This window comes from Hypanus sabinus, chromosome 4 (genome assembly GCF_030144855.1).
Source record: "Hypanus sabinus isolate sHypSab1 chromosome 4, sHypSab1.hap1, whole genome shotgun sequence".
In the NCBI taxonomy this organism is placed as follows: domain Eukaryota; kingdom Metazoa; phylum Chordata; class Chondrichthyes; order Myliobatiformes; family Dasyatidae; genus Hypanus; species Hypanus sabinus.
In genome coordinates, this window is record NC_082709.1 from 174267233 (window position 1) to 174295031 (window position 27799).

Here is a 27799-nt window from a genome sequence, read left to right on the forward strand (position 1 = left end):
TGTACATTTTCCAACAATTGTTGCATACATTCTAGTAACCAATTCAACAGACACAACGCAACTCTCTCACTCTGTAGAAAGTAGGTATTAAGACTAATAGAAAAATAATGCTTGAAGTGCTTAATTGTGAATTGTGAATTCTTTCAAATAAAGAATAAATTTTAAGAAAAGGATATTATTCAAGCTATATGAAATAATCGGTACTAAAACATTTTCTGCTTTCACTTTGTTAAGGTAAGTCTGAGATAAGAAGCCTATGCTGCAGGCTTCTCCGTTTTTTGTGAAAACTATTGCATCTTTTCCCAGACGCATTGACCCAGACTTGAAGCCATTGCCATAAAGTCCCACTGGGGAATGCCCATTTACTGTAACTTTCTCACTGAATCCAAAGCTGGAAAGAGAAAAAGATTTATCAAATTCAAACCAGTAGAAGAATTCATGTTAAAATTAAACTATAAACTCACATGGTCTCAAATACAATACAATGTGAAAACAAAATTGTGATGAATTGCAACATTAAAATTCTTAATGATATAAAAATGAGTGTTGTTGATGGGGAGGAAGATATTGCTTAGTTGTTAAGTCAAATAGAGCAGTGGAAATAGACGCATGATACACGTGAAATAATTTATGTTGGGGCATCAATGATAAGACAAATAACATAAATGCTATGTTTGATTATTGAAGAACAAAGGAAATTTGTGTACAAATCCAAAGAATCCTGAAGATAGCAGCACAGATTAAATTAGTCAATTAGTTTATTATTGTTACATGCACCTTCTTATTGACATTTTGACCCAATTAAGCAACTGAACCAATTAGCCGAATTTTCATGGAAATAGTTAAAAAGGTATAACAAACACAAAGTACCATTTAACAGAGCAATAAATCATGTATTTAAATAGAATACAGAACAAATTAGAACACTATCATTACTACTACAGAATTATAAAACCTTATATTGACGGAGGAATTCATCCAGTGTAGGCTGTCATGTCCTTTTGATTAACTACAATGAACAAAATCAGTGCTGGCACCCAGTGCAAATACTGGATAGCCTTCATACAGTGCTACAGACAATTGCATCCTCCAAATCTTCATTTTCGTTGTAATATTCAAGATAATTGTCAATACCTTCAAATTCTTCACAGTTGCTAAAGTAGTGGAATTGTTTCACTTTCACTCCTTGCCATTCTTGGCATCTCCAAGCCTGAAATCCTGCAACCTCAATGAGCAAAACAGTCCTGAATCTTCTTACTGCTTATTTCTCACCAACGATCAGTGACAAAAGTCACTGCTTTTTGAACATCCAACTGATGTTATTTAAATACTGTTTGCTGTAAGCACGATGTAGGGTCTAAATGGCCACACAGGGCCCATGGCTGACACTAGTTAGAAACTGCTTAGCTATAAAATCTCCTACCCCAATTAAGCTGCATTGTGTTCCAAATAAACAAAAGGAACTCCCACTATTTCTTTAAGAGTTGGCCTAAATAATCTGCTGCCCCGATTAACCAATGGCCAATTAATTGTAATCCATGATAAGGTGCTGATCTTTGGAGAGGTGGCATATTACAATTGAGCTATTCATTAATTCAAAACATCTGCAGTATTTTGCATTTGATCTGGTGAAAACAGGAACCACAAATGCATACTATTATATGATGCAGAGTTCTACTGCTCATAATTTAAAGCCATTCTGTTCAAATGTTCATGTATTTCTAATTGACAACTTACCTCAACATTTTGTGTAACTTCTCTTGATTCATCCCCTGGCCATTGTCAGTGAAAATCAAGCAAATATGTCCTTTTATAACAGTCTTATCAATCCACAACTGCTTTGCATTTGCATCAGGATCATATGCGTTATCTAAAAAAGCAAAACAAGAAACAAATTCATATAAATTCTCTTCAGATGTTTCTTGTGTACAAGTTATAATTATACTAAGAAACCAAAATTTAGAACAATTTTGTTCAAAACCTCTCACTTGAAGTGAAGAAAGGAGTAAGATTCATTGGTGAGAACTGGAAATAGCTAAATAATTTCAACAAGGGAATCTAAGGATATTATAAAGAGCATCCAGGATAACTGATTGTCACTATTATATGCTTTGAGGTTCCCGATTACGTGGATTTTCTTCCTAGGCTTATTAAAAAGGAAATTACTCAACAATCCATACTCAGTTCAAAGGAAGAAGTACTTATTTACTCTGTGGCAAGAGAGAGGACACCTATTTACCTCAAAATTGTGGCCTATACACTCTGATTCTACAAAGCATGACCATAAGACAAAGGAGCAGAATCAGGCCAGTTGTTCCACTATTCAATCATAGCTGATTTACAGCACATTCCTTTCAACCTCATTCTCCCAACTTCTCGCTGTAACCATTGGACCATAAGATACACCAACAGAATTGGCCATTTGGCCCATCAGGTCTGCTCCACCATTTCATCATGGCTGATCCATTTCCCCCTCAGCCTAAATGTTCTGCCTTCTCCTCATATCCCTCCATGCCCTGAATAATGTCACAAATCCCGTGACAAGTTGAAAAGGACCAGCAGAAATGGAACACACCTGGAGTCTGGTTTACTATAAATAAACTATACGGTGTCAGGTTCACTTTTTGTTGCGTCGAGTTCAACTAATGGAGAGAGAGAGAGACACAGTTAATTGAGTTGATGTTTAAGTTATCAGCTTTAGTTGTTCTTACTTCTGAAGTCTTTAGAGTCACTTCGTGTGAACCCCACACGGACGGACAGAGCCCCTTCTAGGGAACGGTCTACTAACCCACGGCAGGGGTTCACCTTCAGCAGACCCCCACAGGCAAGCTCTTACCCACACTGGTAATCACGGGTCGAAATTAATCGGTCCGTGGCCTCCACCCTCGTGGTGGTCTGATACTCCACCAGTGGTTTTTCAGGTAGCTCTTCCGCGCTTCTCCCATGTCGTGTCTCCTCTGCCGTTATCAGACAAAAGCCTCAACTTTTATAATCCGTCCGAAATTCCAGCCGTCCGTTAGCTCAACCGCTCTGAGCTGTTACCATGGTGACTTCCCAGCTCGTGCCATACTCTCTCTCTCTCTCAAGGTCACAATTAAAAGTGTTATCAAAACCAAGTCAGAGTCCTCTCTCTCTTTTAATTGCCTCCTTGTTCATTAGACTGCTGAATTTTCTAGCAGTTTCTCACCTGCGTGACACTAATCAAGAATTTATCAACTTCTTGCATTAAACATACCCAATGACTTGGCCTCCACATCCACTTGGCGCAACAAACTCGGGCTGAAGAAATCCCTCCTGATCACTGTTCTAAAGGGATCTTCTTGTGTTCTGAGACTGTGCCCTCTGATCCTAGACTACCCCTCTATAGGAAACATCCACTCTATCTAGGTTTCAACGAGATCCCCCCCCTCATTCTTCTAAACTACAGCCAATTCAGGCCCAGAGCCATCAAATGCTCCTCATATGTTAACCTTTTCATTCTCAGGATCATTCTCGTAAACATCATCTGGATCCTCTCCAATGCCAGTACATCCTTTCTTAGATAAAGGGCTCAAAGGTGCTCACAAAACTTCAAGTGCAGTCTTACCAATACGTTATAAAACCTCAGCAATGTATCCTTTTTCTTATGTTTTGGAAATGAAATTAAGCAATTCTACCAACATAGAGGTATAGATATCATCTCTTCTGGAAAATATGCATATGTAGAGAAGCAAAACAAAAAATGTATTCATACAAATTCACTTCAGATGTTACTTCTGTACAAATTTCAATTTTTCCAAGAAACAAAGATTGATGATAATTTTGTTCACAACCTCCCACTTGAAGTGAAGGAAGAACCTCCCACTTGAAGTAAGAACATGTGTTGTCTTGTGGAATTTGCAGCAAGGCAAGGGTTAACAATGTCTAGGCTGGTGTTCTCCACCCCCCCCCCCCCCACCCTTTTCTTTCTTCCATGGCCTTTTTGTTCGCTTCTATCAGATTCCCCCTTCTCCAGCCCTGTATCTTGCTCACCAATCAAACTCTCAGCTCTTTATTTCAAACCCTCCCCACCCAAACCTCCTAGTTTCACCTATCATCTTGTGTTTCTCCCTCTCACCCCCTCCCACCTCCTTACTTTGACTCCTCAAGATGCAAAACACGCACACACCACCTAAAATACCAACTTCAAATTTTCATTCTTGCAAGCTTGTAGTTTCTATTGACTTTTAACACCTTAATTGTGAATAGCAATTGATCTTGCAAGTAAGGAATTTACACATAGTTACCAAATAGTCAATATCCGTAACTACACTAGTCAAAACTGCATAAACATAGTATTTTTCTGCTCTGACCCAGAATACTGTGGTAACAGAGGCTATGCTGTTCTTGCAAGTAAAATAAAGTATGTTTAAGGACTGAGTGCTTGTGTTCAGAGTCAGTTAATCTGTGAGGACAGTAACTTGGAGGTTTCAACAAGATGGCTAACCATTGACGTTGTTATTCAGGAGAAAGTAATTCAGCTCCAGTAGCTGATCAGTTCTAAATCCTAAGCAGTCAGATCCCACAGGAGGAGAAGAATAAAAAAGATTGCCCCATTCCGGATCAGATTGCATAGTAACAGAGAAATAAAGAAGGTTACCCCAGTCCAGGTTGGATCCCACAGGAGCATGATAAGTGTGTGTGCTTCTTTTTTGAATTCCGAAATGTGTGTGTGCGCATAGGCGCTTCTGTCTCCGTGTGTCTTGTCCCAGAGCTTCAAAGGTCTCTGCTATCATGCGTGTTTGTTCATTATGGACCAGAAAGCATTAAGTTATGTTGTAGTGTAAGGAATGGCATCCTACAGAAGGGTTGTTAGGGAAAGGAAAATCTGAGAAGACTGTAGGGTGGTTTGTGTTTGCTCAATGTAAATGTGAATTGCAAAAAAAGGGTTAGATGAATCCTGTAAAAAAGTAGAGAATGTGAACAAAAGTTAAGGTTGAAAAGACATCAGATGAAGGGTTTCGGCCCACAATGTCAACTGTTGACTTTTTTTTCCATAGATGCTGCCTGGCCTGCTGAGTTCCTCCAGCATTTCATGTGTGTTACCTTGATTTCCAAAGTCTGCAGATTTTCTCTTGTAAAGGATAACAGCGTCTACCTCAGCATTTAAAAAGAAACAACTGGCATAAAAATCTTGAGGATGAACTACAAAGTACATTTATTATCAAAGTATTATCCACAGGCAGCAACAAAAAAAAGAAAACCATGGAACCCGTTCAAAGAAAAATGCGCAAAAAAAGAACGGTGGTGGGGGGGGTGGGGGGAGAGAAGGTGAGAGGCATCACAAGCAGACACCATCATCTGGCAGCACTGAGCAAGAGAGAGAGAGGGACCTGTCACCTGCAGGTAGTCGGTGCTGAACACCCATTTGCATTCTGATCTTGTCCTCATCGATTTAAAATTTCCTCAATGCTTTAATCAGTGAGAAATTGAGTTAATTATGGGCTCACACCCCCTCTCCAGGCATCTGAGCCTCCAGGTCACACACTTTGCTTGGTTTCTCACCAAACTCCCTTAGAGACAGCAAAGTGCCAGATCACTCAATTGGCCCATAAACACATGACCAAAACGTAGGTCACAGGCTCCAACAGTAACAGAACCATACAGAGTCAGAGGAAAGCACGGCAGAGAAACAGGTCCTTCTGCCCACCTAGTCCAGGTTGAATCATTCAAACTGCCTATACCCATCACCCTACACCAGGACTATACCCCTACTATCCATGTACCTACCTCTCCAAACTTCCCTTAAACATTGAAATCACACTCACATGTACCACTTCTGCTAGCAGCTCATTCCACACTCTCATGACCCTTTGAGTGAAGAAATGTCCCCTCATGTTCACCTTAAACTTCTCACCTTTCACCCTTAAACCTATGACCTCCGGTCAAAGTCCCACCCAACCTTAGTGGAAAAAGCCTGTTTACAGTTACCCTATCTACACCCCTCATAATTTTGTATACCTCTATTAAGTCTCCTCTCAGTCTTCTATGTTCCAAGAAACAAAGTCCTAACCTATTCAATTTATCTTGATAACTCAGGTCCTCCAAACCTGGCAACATCTTTGTATATTTTCTCTGCACTCTTTCAACCTTATTTATATCTTTCCTGTAGGTAGGTGACCAAAACTGCACACAATACTCCAAATAAGGCCTCACCAATGTCTTATAGAAGTTCAACATAACATTTCATCTCCTGTACTCAATATTTTTGACTCATGCAAGGCCAATGTGCCAAAAGCTTTCTTTACGATGCTATCTACCAGTGACACCACGTTCAACGAATTATATAACTGCATTCCCAGATCTCCATAAAGTGATCTAAATTAATTACAAATATAAAACACAAAATACTTGACTGCGTAAGTATTCACTCCCTTTAATATAACACACCAGATCATCACTGGTGCAGCCAACTGGTTTCTGTAGTCACATAATTCATTAAATGGAGATCACTGTGTACAGTCAGTGTTTCAACTGATTGTCGGAAAAATACTCCTGTATATAGAAGGTCCAATTGCTGGTGGGATCCTGGCAAAAACTACATCATGAAGACAAGAGAACACTCCAGGCAACTCCGCGAAAAGGTTATTGAAAAGCACAAGTCAGGAGATAGATACAAGAAAATTTCCAAATCACTGAATATCCCTTGGAGTACAGTTAGGTCAATCATCATGAAATGGCACAGCTGTAAATCTGCCTCGAGTAGGCCATCCTCAAAAAGGGGACTCGTGAGGGAGAACACCAAGAGACTTAGGACAACTCTGTAGGAGTCATAAGCTTCGGTGACTGAGATGGGAGAGACTGAGCATTCATCAACTGTTGCCTGGGTGCTTCACCAGTCACAGCTTTATGGGAGAGTAACAAAACAGAAAGACATTGATGAAAAATCTCTCATGAAATCTCAGCTAGAGTTTGCCAGAAGACATGTTGGAGTTTCTTAAGTCAGCTGGAAGAATGTTCTATGGTCTGATGGAGGCAAGATTGAGCTTTTTTGGCCATCAGACGAAACGCTATGTTTGGCGTAAGGCAAACACCGCACATAATCAAAAATACACCATCCCTGCCATAAAGCATGGTGTGGGGATGCTTCAGAGCAGCAGGCCCTGAAAGGCCTGTGAAGGCAGAGGGTAAAATGAATGCAGCAAAATACAGGGAAATCCTGGAGGAAAACCTGATATATTCTGCAAGCAACTGCAACTTGGGAGAAGATTTGTTTTCCAGCAAGATGATGACCACAAGCATAAAGCCAAAGCTACACAGGAATGGCTTAAAAACAACAATATGAATGTACTGGAGTGGCCAAGTCAGAGTCCAAACCTCAATACAATTGCTAATCTGTGGGTGAACTTGAAAAGAGCTATTCACTCACAATCCACATGTAATCTGACAGAGCTTGAGCAGTTTGGTAAAGAAGAATGGGGAAAACTTGCAATGTCTGGATATGCAAAGTTGATAAAGACCTATCCACACAGACTCAAGGCTGTAATTGCTGCCAAAGGTGCATGAACTAAGCCTACAAAGGCCTCCCATCCCATGATCCTTTCCCTTCTCCAGCTCTGTATCCCTTTTGCCAATCACCTTTCCAGCTCTCAGCTTCACCCCACCCCCTCCGGTCTTCTCCTATCATTTCGCACAGATTTCCCTGCAGGACCATACACCTTGGATTTACTACTAATCAGTTTTGAATTCCTTCAGCTTTCATTACTATTCATAACTCTCTTTTCTTTCTCAATCTTTTTATTATTGTTATTAATATCAACAAAATAAAATTGATATATAGATAATGGGATTACAAACACACACATTTCGACTGAACATGAAAGAATACATAAGCAATGTTTACAGTATAAATGTATTCCCAAATCATGGACGATACAATATACAAATAAACAACGCAAACCTAGGTATATCATAGTATATATTAAAAAAAAGAAAAAGAAAAAAAAATTATGCAAAATAAAACTAATCTAATAACTAATAAAGAAAAAAACAAGAAAAAAGAGAAAAAGAAAAAATGAAAAAAGGGCTGTTTATAATATCTCACAAAAATACAAAATCATCAGTGTTGTCAACTCCGATCCTCTCAACATATGTAAAATCGAAACTGGAAAAACAAATAGGCTTGGAACAGGGTCACATTACATCATATGAAAATATTGAATAAATGGTCTCCATATCTTTTCAAATTTAATAGGTATCAAATACAACACTTCTAATTTTTTCTAAATTTAGACATAACATAGTTTGAGAAAACCAACGAAATACAGGAGGATTAATTTCTTTCCAATTCAACAAAATAGATCTTCTAGCCATTAATGTAAGAAATGCAATAATTTGACAAGCGGAAGAGGATAAATGGAGTGAGTCCATCATTGGTAAGCCAAAAAGTGCAGTAATAGGATGTGGTTGTAAATCAATGTTCAATACCGCAGAAATAATATCAAAAATATCTTTCCAATATTTTTTCAAAAGTGGACATGACCAGAACATATGAGTTAAAGACATTATCTCAGAATGACATCTGTCACAAATAGGATTTATATAGGAATAAAAATGAGCCAATTTATCCTTGGACATATGAGCCCTGTGCACAACTTTAAACTGTATTAATGAATGTTTAGCACATATAGATGATGTATTAACTAATTGAAGAATTTTATCCCAATTCTCAATAGGGATAGTAAGGTTAAGTTCTCTTTCCCAATCATTTTTAGTCTTATAAAAGGGCTCTGAACATATCTTCATAATTATATTGTAAAGTTTTGATATTAGCCCTTTAAAAGGATTTAGTTCAAATAAATTCTCCAAAATACCTGAAGACACAAAATTTGGAAAAGTAGGAAGTACAGTATTTAAGAAATTCTTAACCTGTAAATATCTAAAAAAAATGAAATCGAGGCAAATTATACTTATTAGATAATTGGTCAAAAGACATAAAACAATTATCCAAAAATAAATCGGAAAATCATAGTAATCCTTTAGTCTTCCAAGCTGAATAAGCTTGGTCTATAATAGAAGGATAAAAAAAGCAATTGGATACAATAGGAATATTTAAAACAAACTGAGTCAACCCAAAAAATTTCTGAAATTGAAACCACATACTTAAAGTATGTCTAACTATCGGGTTATCAATTCATTTCAGCAATTTAGAAAGAGCAAAGGGAAGAGAAGTCCCTAAAATAGAACCCAATACAAATCCTTGTACAGATTTAATTTCCAGGTTCACCCAATGAGGGCTAAAAGATAATCTCAATCCTTTAACCAACATATCCAATATCGGATATTAACTGCCCAATAATAAAATCTAAAATTAGGCAATGCCAATCCACCTTCCTTCCTTGCCTTCTGTAAATAAATTTTATCTAACCTAGGATTTTTATTCTGCCATATATATGAGGAAATTTTTGAATCAACATTAGCAAAAAAAGATTTCGGAATAAAAATAGGTACTGCTTGAAATGTATATAAAAACTTGGGTAAAATAACCATCTTAATAGCATTAATCTGACCTTTCAGAGATAAAGATACTGGTGACCACTTAGTAAACAAACATTTAATTAATTCGATTAAGGGTAAAAAAATTAACGTTAAATAAGTCTTTATAGTTTTTTGTGGTTTTAATCCCTAAATAAATAAAATTCATTAACTAATTTAAAAGGTAAATTTCCATAAATTGGAACCTGTCTATTTAAAGGAAACAATTCACTCTTATTAAGATTTAATTTATACCCGGAAAAATCACTAAATGGAGCCAACAATGATAAAACTGCAGGAATGGATTTCTCAGGATCAGAAATAAATAATAATAAATCATCTGCATATAATGATAACTTATGTATATCTGTCCCACGATTAATGCCAAAAATGTTCTGTGATTCACTGATAGCAATTGCCAAGGGTTCTAAAGCAATATCAAATAATAATGGACTAAGAGGACAGCCTTGTCTAGTACCCCGAAATAAACGAAAAAAGGGAGATCTTTGATTGTTAGTAAGCACCGAGGGGACTGGAGTATATCAGTTTAATCAAAGAAATGAATGTCGGGCTAAAATTAAACTTCTCAAGCACATTAAATAAGTATGGCCATTCAACTCTATCAAATGCTTTCTCCGCATCTAGTGAAATGACACATTCTGAAGTGCTAAGTGAAGGAGTATAAACAATATTCAATAATCTCCTAACATTGAAGAAAGAATAGCAATTTTTAATAAAACCGGTTTGATCTTCTGAAATAATTTGGGGTAATACCTTCTCCAACCTGGATGCCAGTGACTTGGAAAAGATCTTGGAATCTACATTCAATAAAGATATTGGTCTATAGGATACACAGTCAGTAGGGTCTTTATCTTTCTTCAATATTAAAGAAATGGAAGCTCTGTAAAAAGATTGTGGCAAATTGCCCAATCTAATTGCTTCTTCAAAAACCCTGCATAACCAAGGAGAAAGAGTAGCAGAAAAACATTTTAAAAATTCTACTGTATACCCATCTGGACCTGGTGCTTTCCCAGAATTCATAGAGGAAATAACCCCTTTAATTTCTGCATCCGTAATAGGAGTTTCTAATATTGAAAGATCATCTGATGATAATTTTGGAAAATTCAATTTCCCAAGAAAATCACGCATGGTATTATGATCATGAGGGAATTCAGAATGATATAGGGAGGTATAAAAATCTTGAAATGATTTATTTATCTCATCATGGTTAACTGTCAGATCCCCATTCTGCTGACTGATCTTCGTAATTTGACGTTTAACCAAAGCATTCTTCAATTGACTAGCTAACAGTTTACCCGATTTATCACTATGTATATAAAAATCAGATCTGGTTTTCATTAATTGATTTTCAATCGAAGATGTAAGTAATAAACTATGTTCCGTTTGAAGTTCAACCCTTTGTTTGTAAAGTTCCTTACTAGGAGTAATCGAATATTTCTTGTCAATCTCTTTAATTTTATCAACCAATAAAAGAGTTTCCTTCTTGATGCGTTTTCTCAGACCAACAGAGTAGGAGATAATCTGTCCATGTATATATGCTTTAAAAGTGTCCCAGAGTGTTCCACAAGAAATATCATCCGTGGAATTAGTTGAAAAGAAGAAATCGATTTGTTCCTTCATAAATTTAATAAAATCCGGATCTTGCAGTAAGGTAGAATCAAATCGCCATTGTCTAGCACTAGAAGCTGTATCCGTAAATTTAATAGTAAGTTTTAACGGAGCATGGTCAGAGATGGCTATAATATCATAATTACAACCATTTACCGATGGAATAAAACAAGAGTCAATAAAAAAATAATCAATTCTCGAGTAGGAATGATAAACATGTGAGAAAAATGAAAACTCTTTGTCCTTAGAATGCCGAAATCTCCAAATATCAATAATTCCATTATCAGTCATGAAAGAGTTGATACAAGTGACCGACTTATTGGGTGAAGTCTGAGTAGATATAGATTTGTCCATCAAAGGCTTTAAACAACAATTAGTCACCACTCATTATTAACTTATATTCATTTAGATTAGGTAGAGAAGTAAATAAGGACTTAAAAAAAATCAGGACAATCCACATTTGGAGCATAAACATTAACCATAGCAACCTTTTTGTTAAAAAGCCAGTAATTAACAAAAATCTACCACTCGAATCCAAAAAGATATCATGTTGGACAAACGCAATAGAGGAGTCAATAAAAATTGAAACTCCCTTTACTTTGGCATTTGAATTCGAATGATACTGCTGATCCCCTCCAAAACCTAAAAAAGCGATAATTATCCTCTTTCCTCACATGAGTTACTTGTACAAAAATAATATGAGCATTAAGTCTTTGGAATACTTTGAAAATCTTTTTCTGTTTAATCGGATGGTGTAAGCCATTAGTATTCCAAGAGACAAAATTAATGGTCTGAGCCATATTTCTGAAATCAACCCTTTGGTATATAAACTCATGAACTCATGCACCCGGAAGAGGAACAAAAATAAGGGGCAGACCCAGAAGTGACAACATCGCAGACATTTTTGTAGTTTAAAATCAGCCCAAATGAAAAAACTAAAAAAAACTTATAAAAGAAACATAAGATTTAGAAAAAGACCTCCCACCCCCCCACCCAAGAGGAAAAAAAAGACCACCTCAGCCAAGGATAGGCTGGGAAAAAGAAAAGATGAAACTAAATCTACCCCCATATCAGCAGAAGACAACTCCATATATAAAGGATAAAAAAAAATCCACCCAAACTCTAAAGAAATAATAATCACAATACTAAAACCAAACTACTTAATATAATTGGTAGTAAAAAAAACAAAAAGAGTATAATCACTAGTAATTTATAAATCGGGTTAAAACCCAAACAAACCAAAAAAAATTTAAACTGTGATAAGAAATGCATTATAGGAAGAAGACGAGAGAAAATAAAATGGCGAAATAAAAAAAAGCCAAAAATATTTTAAAGAAACCGCCAACTTAGTAAAAAAAAATTCACCTTTGAAGGATTAATAATAATGACCAAAGATAAAGTATAGTGGCTGAAGTAAGTAAAATAAAAAGATTAGCATGTCGAGAAAAAAAAACTTTAACTAGAGTATAAAATATAGAGTAAACCTACACCAATAGCCAGAAACAAAATCTGGTTTTGTAAATAATAATCTTGCATGATCAAAATCACTCATTTATTTGAAATGAGTGTCCATAGCAGTAGGGAAGTTCTCATTCAGAAAGCTTCTCGCTTCAGATGTAGAAAGGAAAAACACGCCTTGGTACATTCGGAGGCGATATCCTGAACTTCGCTGGGTATAAGAGCGCAGGTTTTAGATTTTTCTCATAACATTCAGACATCGGAGGTTTAAAAAGAAGCCTTTCCTTCATTACTTCTGGACTAAAATCTTCTACTAAACGAAAATTGTGATCTTGAAATTTGACCATCCCTACACGCCGAGCCACACCAATAAGTTGCTCTTTAACATGCACATAGTGAAATCAGACAATTACAACCGGTGGTTTAGCTGAAGCACTTGGTGATCGACGCATAATTCTGTGAGCGCGATCGAGTAACGGAGGACTGTCTGGGAATACAGAAGGGAACGCATCCTTTAAAAGTTGAGCAAAGTACTTCGAGGGGTCCCCTTGTTCAATACCTTCCGGGAGACCAAGTATGCGTAGGTTCTGTGTTCTGGACCGATTCTCAAAGTCAACACTCTTGGCTTTAAGTGTTTCCACCTGTTTAATCGTCAAAAGTAAGTTCTGCTCCAGTTTTTCAATTATCAAATCTCGCTTCCAAGCGTCTTCTTGCAGAGTTGCGATTAGAACTTGCTGCTGGTTAACTACTGAATCCGTCTTATCCATATAATCTTGAAAAGCCTTTATATCTTGTTTAAAAATTTGGCGTTGTTCTTCAAATTTTTGATTTAAAACCTCCAATAACATTTCATAAGTCAATTCAGTGCCCTTAGGATCAGTCGTCGTCTTCTTCCCGTTCCCATTAGGATCCTTCCCGCCCTTTAGATCTAAGAGCCATTTCTGTATTCCTTTCTTCAAAAATTCACAATAAACTCTTAAAGATAAGTCCAAAAAAGTAACAAGAATCTTTTGGTGTAGGTAAAAAATAAGTTAAATAAGGGTGATCATTGGCTCCATGAGCGTCTCCTGCTCTATTCATAACTCTCTAGAAGCAATTTGTACCATATGCCATCCAGGAAATACACATGGTCATGAGACCAGTCACCTCTTCCTGCATTTCTGTAAAGATTGACCATGCTGTGTTTAAGTCCATAACTCCCTTTATCCTCCTACAGGAGCCATCTATCTCAGAGAGGCTCATTTCTCTACTGAGCAGCCTAGAGGGAGCAGTGGTCAACACAGTAACATAGCAACAGCCATGCTGCCCTCTGCTCTGTCTAAGCTGTGCAGTAACTGAAATGCTCCCACGCACATAGCCTTTTTTGCCATTTAGCTAGAATTTTGCTTTACATCATTTTGAAATTATGTTAATATTATCCATAATTTTTTTAAATAAATTTATCACAACCTTTACTTTGAAACATTTTAGAGCTTCAATGTATTTACATTGTCAGTGCTCAAGTTAAAACACTTACAAATTGTACCAATAAACACAGAATGGAAGTTGGTAGCTCATTGTTAATAAACTACCGGCCCACTGGAGATCATCGCCATCTTGTCAAAATATTTTACCTTTGCCATTGTGCCTGTCAGTTTTTTTGATGCCCGACATTGTTTACTTGTGTTGTGAGTTGTGGTCTGTGTTTGTCTGATGCGAAAGATTCTATAGTCTGACTTTTCTGTATCTTTCAAAAATTCATTATGTAACAAGAATTTTAAATTTAAAAATTGTTAAAACAAAATAAGAATTTCTTTCTATAAAATTGTTTGGATGACTGTGGTTATTTATTAGATTATAAATTTTGACTTAATTTGTTAAATTTTTCAAATAATTATTTTTAATAACAATTATTATTTTTAGTATACAAAGGATGTTGAAAAGCAGAAGAGGTAAACTATTTGAAGAACATAGCTTGTACAAAATTTAAGGCAGAATAGCTTTTGCAACTCATAGACACTGAACTCTGGTTAAGATGGCACTACCAAAAGAGCAGCAGCTTTCCACTAGCCAAAAAGCAAAGAAATCCAACCAAAAAATCACTAAAAATAACTTTCTGAAGTAAATTGTGTTAAATTATTGCCACAAACAGAGATGGGGAGAGCAATGGCGAGATGAGTTTACGGAATGAGCTGAGGTGTTGTTTTGCAGAATTGTTACAGATGGAGTTCTGCTATCCATACAGCCGGCCCAGGAGCAAGGTTGGATTGTTCGGGGTGCCAAAAGGAGAAGTCAGGGCCTGGACAGAGAAGTTTTGATGCTCATTCAACTGGCTCAGCTTCGGGTTGGGTGACAAAATCTGGGCCTGGAGCAAGTTGCTGGGTGACAAAGTTTAGGGCCGGAGCCTTTTGCAGCAATGGTGCCTGAAGTCTAATGCAAAGATACACTTTTTAGACAATTTAAATGCTCAGATTGGAGGTGAGAGCCGATCTCGCTCAGGCTCTGCTATCTTCACTCCCCTCTTGAGGGCGCCAGAGCCTTTTGCTGTTCTGTTGTTCAGTCAACTTAAATGTCCAGACAGACTGAAAAGACAGCATGTCAATTGGCACGACAGCTGATTTCACTCGTTCTCGCAATGGTCATCTCCACGGGCTGAAGCTATGAAGACTGCCCCGGCTGCGGTGCTCCGTGCCCACTAATACGATGAACTGATAGGCGAGGCTTTGGGCCTGCTGCATTTATTTTTATTTCCTTTAATTGAGTTCTTTCTTGTTTCTTGCTTTGTGGCTACCTGTGAGCAAGCAAATCTCAAGGTTGTATAATTTATACATTCTTTGATATTAAATGTACTTAAATCTTGAACTGCCATCTTCATGTCAGAAACAAAAAAAAAATAAAAATTGGTGGTATTTTTACGTATCAAGATACTGGTGATGCCATATACACTATTTATGTGTAAGCAAAAGTTGGAGACAAGTTCAGTAGAGGAAAAGATGGGAAGAATGTATCTTAGTTAATGTATCTTAATTAAAATAACATCTTAACCAGAGAATTCATATAGATGCAGTTATCAAATTACACAACCAGAAGAACAGAGGAAATTGGCATATGTTTATCTGAAACTCCAAAAGAGCCTGAAACAAGATGTGCGAAAGCTTCCTATAACTGATATGATCACAGTGATAATTGATAACATTATCTTAGCAATTAAAACTAATGCTTCTATGCATTCCATTCAAGAAATTCATGCACATGGCCAAATATCCCAGAGAGTCAGTGAAGCAATAACAATGGGTTTGAATTTGTTGAGTGCATCAGCTTTGAGCTTCGGACACAGGTAATGGAAATATTGTGAAAATCTGTTTTCCATGCACTAATTACTAACAAAAGTAGAGACATTTCTCTACAGGAAATGATAAATTTACATTTCAAGTTTCAACCAGAAAATGAAACTTATTTGTGGTTATTTTGACACTATCATTCAATTCATTGAACATGCCTGTAATCATTTGGTTAACAGATTTCCTGACAATGGTCAAGAGAATGGCAAGCTTTTGACACTGATGTTTTCACAAACACAACCAATTTTGAATTTGGAAAAGAGAATGTTGTATGACTGACAATAAACCTCTCAGCTACTGGTACAAATTATAAGAAAAGCATTGTCTCAAAAAAATATCAGCAATACTGTGATTTCAAATTTGTTGTTTCTGAGAAAGTTAAGACTGATTCAATTAAGACGTACACTGATAAGTTGAACTAAGTGCTCAGAAACAAAGAATTAAGAAATGTGAATTCTTGTTGACATTGTTGGAACATTTCAAGTTTCTAGTGCTGACTGTGAACATGGATTCAATCTTATGAATTCAATCAAATGTAAATCCAGAAACAAGCTAGAAGTGGAACACCTAGATGATCTAATGAGGACCAAGATGCATCTTTTATCTGGATGCGAAATTAATCTGCACAGAGTTTGTACACAATGGATTTGTAATAAAAACAGAGGAGAAAAACATTATGAAACGTGAAAGATTTTCTTTGTTGCTCTGTACTTCATTATACTGTACCCTTCAATTAATATATAAAAGTATGTGATTTTCCAAGTTCCATTCTAAATATTCAATGTATGCATTTTACAAAGAAAAATAATTTAAAGTGCCACGCAGTTTTCAGTCCTTGGAAAACTTTCCTGCCCAGCACAATGGTTGGTCTGTGCAACTGTTAACAAAAATTCAAAGGAACGCTGATGTTGACCTAGCTATACCAAGTCCCTTAAGCTTTGAGGAAAATACCAGCATACCTGTATAACATATGCTGTAAGGTATGCTGAATAACATACCTGTATCTTCTTTGCTATGTCCTGTTGATCCAGACCTCTAAAAGCTATGGATACTGCTACATAAAATAAACTGCTGGAAGCGAATGTTGGACAGCATCAAAGCAAAATGAGGGAAGACTCAAAGCTGCAGAGATGTGGTTTTTGAGAAGAACGATGAAAATATTGTGACAAGACAAATGAGGAAGTGTTCTAAAAAGCCACACTAAGAAGAGAGCTGATATCATCAATCAGGAAATGGCAGGTTTGTATTTCTGGGACATTTAGTGAGAAAAGAGAAGCTCAGACATTTTGCAGTGATGGGAAAAAAGGATGGAAAAAAAAGTTGCAGTTGACAGCACAGAACATTAATGAGTTAAATCTAGGGATGGACAGGTAAAAGGGCTTTTTAGAATGTTATATGATACAGCACATGATGATAGTGGAAGAATTCAGTAGGTTGAACAGCATCTGTCAGGGGAAGGAATTCTTGATATTTCGAGCTGAAATCCTGCATCATATACTACATTATATCCCTTCCCACCTATGTTCATGACACTTCTCATGCTTTGAATTTTTGCAATGATTTTAAGTTCCCTGGCCCCCACCGCCTTATTTTCACCATGGACGTCCAGTCCCTATATACCTCCATCCCCCACCAGGAAGGTCTCAAAGCTCTCCGCTTCTTTTTTGATTCCAGACCTAACCAATTCCCCTCTACCACCACTCTCCTCCATCTAGCGGAATTAGTTCTTACTCTCAATAATTTCTCCTTTAGCTCCTCCCACTTCCTCCAAACCAAAGGTGTAGCCATGGGCACCCGTATGGGTCCCAGTTACGCCTGCCTTTTTCTTCGCTTTGTGGAACAGTCCATGTTCCAAGCCTATATGTGTATGTCCCCCTCTTTTCCTTCGCTACATCAACGACTGCATTGGCGCTGCCTCCTGCATGCATGTTGAGCTCGTTGATTTCATTAACTTTGCCTCCAACTTTCACCCTGCCCTCAAATTTACCTGGTCCATTTCCGACACCTCCTTCCCCTTTCTTAATCTTTCTGTCTCCATCTCTGGAGACGGCTTATGTACTGATATCTACTACAAGCCTACAGACTCTCACAGCTACCTGGACTATTCCTCTTCCCACCCTGTCTCTTGCAAAAATGCTATCCCCTTCTCACAATTCCTCCATCTCTGCTGCATCTGCTCTCAGGATGAGGCTTTTCATTCCAGGACAAAGGAGATGTCTTCCTTTTTTAAATAAAGGGGCTTCCCTTCCTCCACCATTAACTCAGCTCTCAAATGTATCTCTCCCACTTCCCGCACATCTGCCCTCACCCCATCCGCCTGCCACCCCACTCGGGATAGGGTTCCCCTTGTCTTCACCTACCACCCCACCAGCCTCCGGGTCCAACGTATAATTCTCCGTAACTTCAAGATCCAAGATGGTGGCGCAACACAGCTTGCAGCGGCCACTCTGGAGCTGATTATCTGTTATTTGTGAAGCGGGGTGCCATGCGCAATCATAATCGGTTGAAAACGGACGTGGGAGCACGGAGAAACATCTGGAAATCTCCAGGAAGACCTTCTTCGTTGCTGCTGCTGCTGTGAGATCTGGGTCTCTGCTGGGAAGAACAAGCTCCCAGTCCTCAGCGTTGCGTTGCCAATGGCTGTTGGCGGGGGCGTCTTAACACGCTCGGCAGAGGATGGTGCTCGGAGAAGCTGTGTCGGAGGGGATGGTCGGAGGCTCAGAGGTTCAACGGACTCGGGAGTCCGCTGCAGTCAGGTCGCTTTCACTGTGTGCTGCATCTGCAAGGCTGAGTTGTGCGACGCCATGGAAGTCCATAGTGGGGGTATTCCCTTCTGCCGCCTGCGTGGGATGACGAGTCTCTCGGGACCCTGAGGACTTGTGGAAACTGTGTGGTGGTTTCTTTCGAGCTTACAGTCTTTTAACATCTTTGGACTATTTTCACCGTGCCCATGGTCTGTTTTTTATCAATTATGCTATTGTTTACACTGTTGTAACTATATGTTGTAACTATGTGGTTTTGTGCAAGTCTTGTAGCTTTAGTTTTTGGTCTTGTTTTATCTGGTGGATTTGGAGATCCTTTCCGGGGAACACGCTAAGACGGTAGTGCAATATTAATACGCAGCAGCCTCTCCAGACTCTGGATTGGGGATTGCCAAACGTTACGTGGATTTTCTGGTGTAGTCCGTTTTGTCATGTGCTTTTGTGATATCATTCCAGAGGAACTTTGTCTCATTTTTTAACTGCATTGCATTTGTAGTTTCTGAATCTGAATGTCCGCCACCTGGCACTTATCCTTGTAAGCAGAACAAGTGCTACACCTGCCCTTACACTTCCTCTCTCACCACCATTCAGGGCCCCAGACAGTCCTTCCAGGTGAGGCGACACTTCACCTGTGAGTCGGCTGGTGCGGTATACTGTGTCCGGTGCTCCGGGCGTGGCCTTTTATATATTGGTGAGACCCGACGCAGACTGGGAGACCATTTCGCTGAACACCTACACTCTGTCTGCCAGAGAAAGCAGGATCTCCCAGTGGCCACACATTTTAATTCCGCGTCCCATTCCCATTCTGATATGTCTATCCATGGCCTCCTCTACTGTCAAGATGAAGCCACACTCAGGTTGGAGGAACAACACCATATATACCAGCTGGGTAGCCTCCAACCTGATGGCATGAACATTGACTTCTCTAACTTCCGTTAATATCCCTCCTCTCCTTCTTACCCCATCCCTGATTACTTAGCTTCACCCCCTCTTTTTTTTTCTCTTTCTGCCCATCACTCTGCCTGTTCTCCATCTCCCTCTGGTGCTCCCCTCCTCCTTTCTTTCTCCCTAAGCCTTCCGTCCCATGATCCTTTCCCTTCTCTAGCTCTGTATCCCTTTTGCCAATCACCTTTCCGGCTCTCAGCTTCACCACACCCCTCCGGTCTTCTCCTATCATTTCGCATTTCCCCTCCCTCTCCTACTTCCAAATCTCTTACTATCTTTCCTTTCAGTTAGTCCTGACGAAGGGTCTCAGCCCAAAACGTCAACAGCGCTTCTCCCTATAGATGCTGCCTGACCCGCTGAGTTCCACCAGCAGTTTGCTTTATGCTCCTTATTCTAGCAACTACAGCCTCTTGAATCTCAATGTTGCTGTAAAAACTGTCAGAATCTTATGATCTTAAGTTAACATATCCTTTTCACAAAGACAAATGTTATTCCTTACAGCACTGTTGAATTGACTCAGTTACGTAAACCAGATCTAACTTTGGTGAGACAGAAATTCACTCATTTTGCTTTGCTTTTACTTGTGATATGCAAATTAATCCCTCATATTTTGTCATGTCCATCCAGATGACCCATTTAAAAATTATGAACAAGTGCACTGTATTGTACAATACTGGATCAATTTGAGCACTGGCACAATCTTGCATTATCAAGCACAACAGCTGCTTATCTAGAAATACATCAAACGCACAGTCTAATCTCCATCATATGCTAGATATTTGAAAAGAAGTTTGCGATTTCTGTATACTTCAGATAGTGACCTGATTCATTTATTACTCTATTTATTACTGCTTGTAAATTAATGGTGAATGCAGGAAGTGTGCTGCCTCAGTAGTCAGTTATTTTTATTTGTTATTTAGCACCCTCTGATGGTGGTTTTTATAGCGGTTATTTAGGTCATGTGATCTGTGTCGCTAGTTGATGACATCTTCAGTAGGTAGTTAAGCAGTTCTCCATTAGAGCTGAAAGAAGGCTGGTGGCCGGAGTTGGTGCATGTGTGAATGTGGCTTGGAACTTGTTGAGGGAAAGAGAGTGGGGAAGGAGCGGGAATTGCTGGGAGGGGGTTGCCTGGGTCTGGTAATGGCAGACAAGGCGAGAGGAGGGGCTGAGGGAAAGAGAGTGGAGAAGGAGTGGGATAGGGATTTGGAATCAGAGGTAGGCAGCTGGGGAGAAATGGATTATTGTGAAGGGAGAAATAAAGGGAATAAGGAGATACTGAGGGGATGGATGAATGAAAACCGAGACAAAGGGAATAAAAGAATAAGAAATGACAATGGAGAGAGTTCTGAAAGTGAGGAAGATGAACAAGTTCAGAGAGGAGGTGTTGTGATAATTAGGTTTAATGAGAAGGCGCTAGGACACATGAAGAAAATTAACCCGTTTGTGCTAACAACTCTGGCAAATAAGATAGGGGAAATAGTATTTGCAAAAGTCCTTAACGATGGCAATCTATTGGTAAGATGTGCGAATGAGGAACAACTTGAGAAAGCACTCAAGCTACCAGAGATAGGAAAATGCAAGGTGGAATATACAGGGAGGGTGGGAGCACGAAATGGTGGTTGTAAAGGAGTGATCACGGGTGTACCAATGAGTATAAACATGGAGGAGTTGAAGAGGAATATCAAAGGGGGGAAAGTAATTAATGTTCTAAGACTGAAAACAACAAAGGAGGGAATGAAAAAGGAAAGTGAAACAGTATTGATTGAATTTGAAGAAGAAAGAGTGCCAAGGAAAGTGTTCCTGGGTTTCATGAGTTACCCAGTAAGGGTATATGTGCCAAAGCCATTGAGGTGCTGTAATTGCCAAAGGTTTGGACATAGCTAAAAACTGTAAAATGCAAAGATGTGTTAGATGTGCGGATGATCATGAATATGTAAAGTGCAGAACAGGAGTGCAACCAAAATGCTGTAATTGTGGAGGAGCTCATAATGTGGCGTATAGTGGGTGCGAGGTTCTGAGATGGGAGAATAAAATTCAAGAAATAAGAGTGAAAAGAAAGATCACTTATACAGAAGCTGTAAGAATGTCAAGAGAACAGAATAATGCTCCTAATGACCAGAGAGCAATAGGGATGCAAGAGATGCAGCGAAGAGTAAATGACAGGATTTATGTGGGGGAAAAAAGCTCTAGTAACATTCATTGCAGGAGTCATTAATAATACGGCAGAGATAAAGTCAAAAAGTGACAAAATTCAGCTGGTGCTCAAAGCAGCAGTAAACCATTTAGGGTTAGTAGGACTGACATGGGAAGAAGTGAGGGAGAACCTCACTAATCAGTCAAGCCAGGAAGTATCATAGGTTGGTTAGTACTCATTATGGTGATTCTTTTGAATGGAATGCAAGGAGTTTACTGGCCAATGGCCAGGAATTTAAGGACTTTATTAAGGAAATGGTTGTAAAACCGGATGTAGTGTGTACTCAGGAAACTTGGTTGAAACCAGCTTTAGACTTTGTGGTACATGGGTATACAATGATAAGGAAAGATAGAAATCTAGGGGGAGGAGGAGGTTGTGCTATGTTAATCAAGCAAGGTATACCGTATAGGGTACTGGAAAAAGGAGATGATCAGGAATACATAGTGGTGGAAATATGGGAGAGAGGGGAGGGAGTGGTTATAATTAACTACTACAATCCGTGTAAAAGCTTGGATTTGGACAGCCTACTAAGGATACAAGGACAAAATAGACATAAAGTAGTGTGGTGTGCAGATTTCAATGCTCACAGCAAAATATGGGGGGGATCCGATTACAAATTCAAATGGAATGATAATTGAAGATTTGATGGAAGAAAGGGATTTGGTATGTATGAATGATGGTAGAAGAACAAGGATAAACATAACAACAGGAACAGAGTCGGTATTAGATATTACGTTAGTGTCTAATGTCTTGGCTGGCATCAGTAATAGACAATAGACAATAGGTGCAGAAGTAGACCATTCGGCCCCTCGAGTCTGCACCACCATTCTGAGATCATGGCTGATCATTCACTATCAATACCCAGTCCCTGCCTTGTCCCCATATCCCTTGATTCCCCTATCCATCAGATATCTATCCAGCTCCTTCTTGAAAGCATCCAGAGAATTGGCCTCCACCGTCTTCCGAGGCAGTGCATTCCACACCTCCACAACTCTCTGGGAGAAGAAGCTCTTCCTCAACTCTGTTTTAAATAACTGACCTCTTATTCTCAATCCATGCCCTCTGGTACTGGACTCTCCCAACATCTGGAACATATTTCCTGCCTCAATCCTATCAAATCCTTTAATTATCTTAAACGTTTCAATCAGATCCCCTGTCAATCTCCTCAATTCCAGCGTGTACAAGCCCAATCTCTCCAATCTCTCTGCGTAAGGCAGCCCTGCCATCCCAGGAATCAACCTAGTGAATCTACGCTGCACTTCCTCAATTGCCAGAATGTCCTTCCTTAAACCTGGAGACCAAAACTGTACACAATATTCCAGGTGTGGTCTCACCAGGGCCCTGTACAAATGCAAAAGGACATCCTTGCTCTTGTATTCAATTCCCCTTGTAACAAAGGCCAACATTCCATTTACCCTCTTTACTGCCTGTTGCACTTGCTCATTCACCTTCATTGACTGGTGAACTAGGACTCCTAGGTCTCTTTGCATTTCTCCCTTACCTAACTCGACACCGTTCAGACAATACTCTGCCCTCTTGTTCCTGCTTCCAAAGTGGATATCTTCACATTTATTCACATTGAATGACATCTACCAAGTATCTGCCCACTCACTCAGCCTATCCAAGTCTCCCTGTATTCTCCTAACGTCCTCTTCGCATGTCACAATGCCACCCAGTTTAGTATCGTCAGCAAACTTGCTGATACAGTTTTCAATGCCCTCATCTAAATCATTGACATAAATCGTAAAGAGCTGTGGTCCCAATACAGAGCCCTGTGGTACCCCACTAGTCACCTCCAGCCAGTCCGAGAAACACCCATTCACTGCTACCCTTTGCTTTCTATCTGCCAACCAGTTTTCTATCCATGTTGAAACCCTGCCCCCAATGCCATGAGCTCTGATTTTACTCACCAATCTCCTATGTGGCACCTTATCGAATGCCTTCTGAAAATCTAGGTACACAACATCCACTGGCTTACCCTCGTCTAACATCCTTGTTACACCCTCAAAAAACTCCAACAGATTAGTCAAGCATGATTTGCCCTTGGTAAATCCATGATGGCTCGGCCTAATCCTATTTCTGCCATCTAGAAGTGCCACTATTTCGTCCTTAATAATAGACTCAAGCATCTTCCCCACGACTGACGTTAGGCTAACAGGGCGATAGTTCTCCGTTTTCTCCTTCCCTCCCTTCTTGAAAAGTGGGACAACATTAGCCACTCTCCAATCTTCAGGAACTGATCCTGAGTCTAAGGAACATTGGAAAATGATCACCAATGCATCCGCAATTTCCTGAGCCACCTCTTTTAGAACCCTCGGATGCAGACCATCTGGACCCGGGGATTTATTAGCCTTCAGTCCTACCAGTCTACTCATCACAGTTTCTTTCCTAATGTCAATCTGTCTCAATTCCTCTGATATCTTATGACCCTGGCCCATCCATACATCTGGGAGATTGCTTGTGTCCTCCCTGGTGAAGACAGATCTAAAGTATGCATTAAATTCTGTTGCCATTTCCCTTTTTCCCATAACAATTTCTCCCAATTCATTCTTCAAGGGGCCAACATTGTTCTTAACTATCTTCTTTCTCTTCACATAGCTAAAAAAGCTTTTACTATCCCCTTTTATATTCCTGGCTAGACTGAGCTCATACCTGATTTTTTCTCTCCGTATTGCTTTTTTAGTTAAGATCTGCTGTTCCTTAAAACTTTCCCAATCATCTGTATTCCCACTCATCTTAGCCCTGTCATACTTCTTTTTCTTTAATGCTATACAATCTCTGACTTCCTTTGTCAACCACTGTGGCCCCTTCCCCCTCTTTGAATCCTTCCTTCTCATTGGAATGAACTGCATTTGCATCTTTTGTATTATGCCCAAGAATATCTGCCACTGCTGATCCACTGTCTTTCCTGCCAGGGCATCCGCCCATTTAACTTTGGCCAGCTCTTCCCTCATGGCTCTGTCGTTTCCTTTATTTAATTGCAACACTGACACCTCTGATCTGCCCCTATCCCTCTCAAATTGTAGATAAAAACTTATCATGTTATGATCACTACTTCCTAATGGCTCCTTTACTTCAAGATCACTTATCAATTCCTGTTCATTACACATCACCAAGTCCAAAATAGCCTCGTTCCTGGTTGGCTCAAGCACAAGCTGTTCCAAAAATACATCCCTTAGACACTCCACAAACTCCCTATCCTGGGGTCCAGCACCCACCTGATTCTCCCAGTTCACCTGCATGTTGAAATCTCCCATAACGACTGCATTGCCTTTAGCACATGCCAATGTTAACTCCCTAATCAACTTGTACCCAATATCCACGCTACTGTTTGGGGGCCTGTACACAACACCCATTAGGGTCTTTTTACCCTTACTGTTCCTCAGCTCAATCCACACAGACTCTACTTCCCCTGTTCCCAAGTCACCTCTTGCTAAGGACTGAATCTCATTCCTCACCAACAGGGCCACCCCACCCCCTCTTCCCATATTTCTGTCTCTACGATAGCATGTATACCCTGGTACACTCAATTCCCAGGCCTGATCCCCTTGCAGCCATGTCTCCGTTATCCCAACAATATCGTAGTTCCCCATTTTCATCTGAGCTTCAAGCTCATCTGTCTTATTTCTGACACTACGCGCATTCAAGTATAGAATTCTTAGCCCATTCCTCCTCTCTTTGCTTAAAACACTGTCTACTGTACCTAACCCAGCTCCTTGAACTTCCATCGGGCAAATTGCACCCTGAATTTTGATGACCTTCTCAAGATCACCCAAACCTTGTACACATTTAACCCCATGCACCTTCTGACCAACCCTCTGGATCTGGATCCCTGCCCCCTGCACATCTAGTTTAAACCACCCGCCCCCCCCCGAGCAGCACTGGCAAATACTCCTGCAAGAATGTTAGTACCCCTCCGGTTCAGATGTAGACCATCCCTTCGAAACAGATCCCAATGTCCCTGGAACAAAGACCAATTATCCAAAAACCTGAACCCTTCCTTCCTGCACCATGCTCTTAGCCTCGTATTAATGTGCATAATCATTCTATTCTTCACCTCACTCGCACGTGGCACAGGTAGCAGTCCCGAGATTGTCACCCTGGAGGTCCTGCCTTTCAGCTTCACTCCTAACTCCTTGAACTCTCTAAGCAGGACCCCCTCACTCACCTTACCTACATCATTGGTCCCTACATGGACCACTACATCTGGGTTCATGCCCTCATTCTCAAGAATAGCCTGCACCCGATCTGAGATGTCCTGGACCCTGGCACCAGGGAGGCAACATACCATCCGAGACTCCCGATCTGCCCCACAAAATCTCCTATCTGCCCCCCTAACTATAGAGTCCCCTAAAACTATCGCTCTCTTCTCTTCCCTCCTCCCCTTTCTAGTTGAGGGTTCAACCTCTGTGCCAGAGGCAGGACCACTACAACTCATTCCTGGTAGGTCATCCCCATCAACAGTATCCAGTACGGTATACTTATTGTTAATGGGAATGGCCGCAGGGGTGCTCTGCTCTCTCTGCCTGCTCCCCCTGCCTCTCTGGACCGTCACCCATCTGCCTACTTCTTGGTTTTTTGGTGTGACTACCTCCTGATAACTCCTATCTATCTCTGCCTCTGCCTCCCGAATGATCCGTAGTTCATCCAGCTCCTGCTCCAACTCCCTAACTCGGGCTGATAGGAGTAACTGGGAAGTTTGGACAGCTTCAACAGTAGGCAGTGATCAATACCCAGTTTTATGTTCAGTGGGTGAAAGAGTTGAAATAAGACTAGGTGGGGGGAGTCCCAAAGTGGGTGCTTGGAAAAGCAGATTGGGGTAAGTTCCAGAAGTTAAGTGAAGAAGCATTGACAAAGATTGACATTTCTGGAGATATAGATGAATTAAACAGTCAGGTGACTTCAGCAATTATTATGGCAGCAGAAGGATCTATACCCAGGAGTAAAAATAGGATGAGTAGAAAAACAGTGCAATGGTGGACAGAGGAATGTTGTCAGGCTGTAAAAAAAACAGAAATAGAGCATTCAGGCTAGTTAAAAGAACCCATAATATGCAGCATTTGATTCAATATAAGAAGCCATAGGCAGTGGTGAGAAGAACTATACATCAAGCTAAAAGGGCAAGTTGGAGGAGTTTTTGCAACAAAATAGGGAGAACAATGCCGGTGGGAAAGGTATGGGGAATGATGAAGAGGATGGGGGGAGATAGAAGGGATTGGGAGTATCCACTAATGATATCTGAGGAGGAAACAGCAGTCTCCAGCAGGGATAAGGCTGAGATCATGGCCAAGTCATTTGTAAAGATACATAGTTCAGAAAATTTGTCTGAAGAAGGGAGAAGGAGAAGGGAAAGAACAATGAGTCCATACCCAGGTGTGTTAAACAGGAGGAAAGAAACACATGATATAATTGATGATCCATTTACTTTGGCAGAAATGGTGAGAGGAATAAAGAGATCGAGACCAACCTCCCCAAGGAAAGATCTCATATGCTATGTTATGCTAAAAAATCTAGGAGGACGAGCGCTCTTGAAGTTACTGCATTTTTATAACAGAGTGTGAGAGGAGGGAAGATTACCAAGTGCATGGAAAGAAGCAGTAGTAATCCCAATAAGGAAACCTGGCAAGGATCCGTCAAAACCCACTAGCTACAGGCCAATAGAACTAACATCAAATATATGTAAGGTAATGGAAAGGATGATAATTGAAAGGTTATCATATGATCTTGAGAAGAGAGGAATGCTGGCGAGTTAATAGAGTGGTTTTAGGAAGGGAAGGAATTCCATGGACTCAGTGAGAAGGTTAGAGACTGAAATAAGAAAGGCCCAGGCAAATAAAGAATCAGTAGTTGCAGTGTTTTTTGACATTGAAAAAGCCTATGATATGATGTGGAAGGAAGGATTATTAACTAAACTGCACAAGATGGGGGTTGGGGGGAGAGTTTTTAATTGGATTAAAGATTTTTTGTTTGGTAGAAAAATTCAAGTTCAGATTGGATCA

General features: G+C 39.7%; 1 protein-coding gene across 1 annotated transcript in view; it reads right to left on the reverse strand.

Moving 5' to 3' along the window:
* The window catches only part of morc3a (MORC family CW-type zinc finger 3a), a 95003-nt gene that overhangs the window by 44672 nt on the left and 22532 nt on the right, over positions 1–27799 (reverse strand). The window contains exons 3-4 of the mRNA XM_059968853.1: positions 1738–1870; positions 176–391 (exon numbers count right to left, since the gene is read on the reverse strand). Coding sequence (XP_059824836.1) covers positions 176–391; positions 1738–1870 — 349 coding nt within the window. The remainder of the gene's footprint in view (positions 1–175; positions 392–1737; positions 1871–27799) is intronic.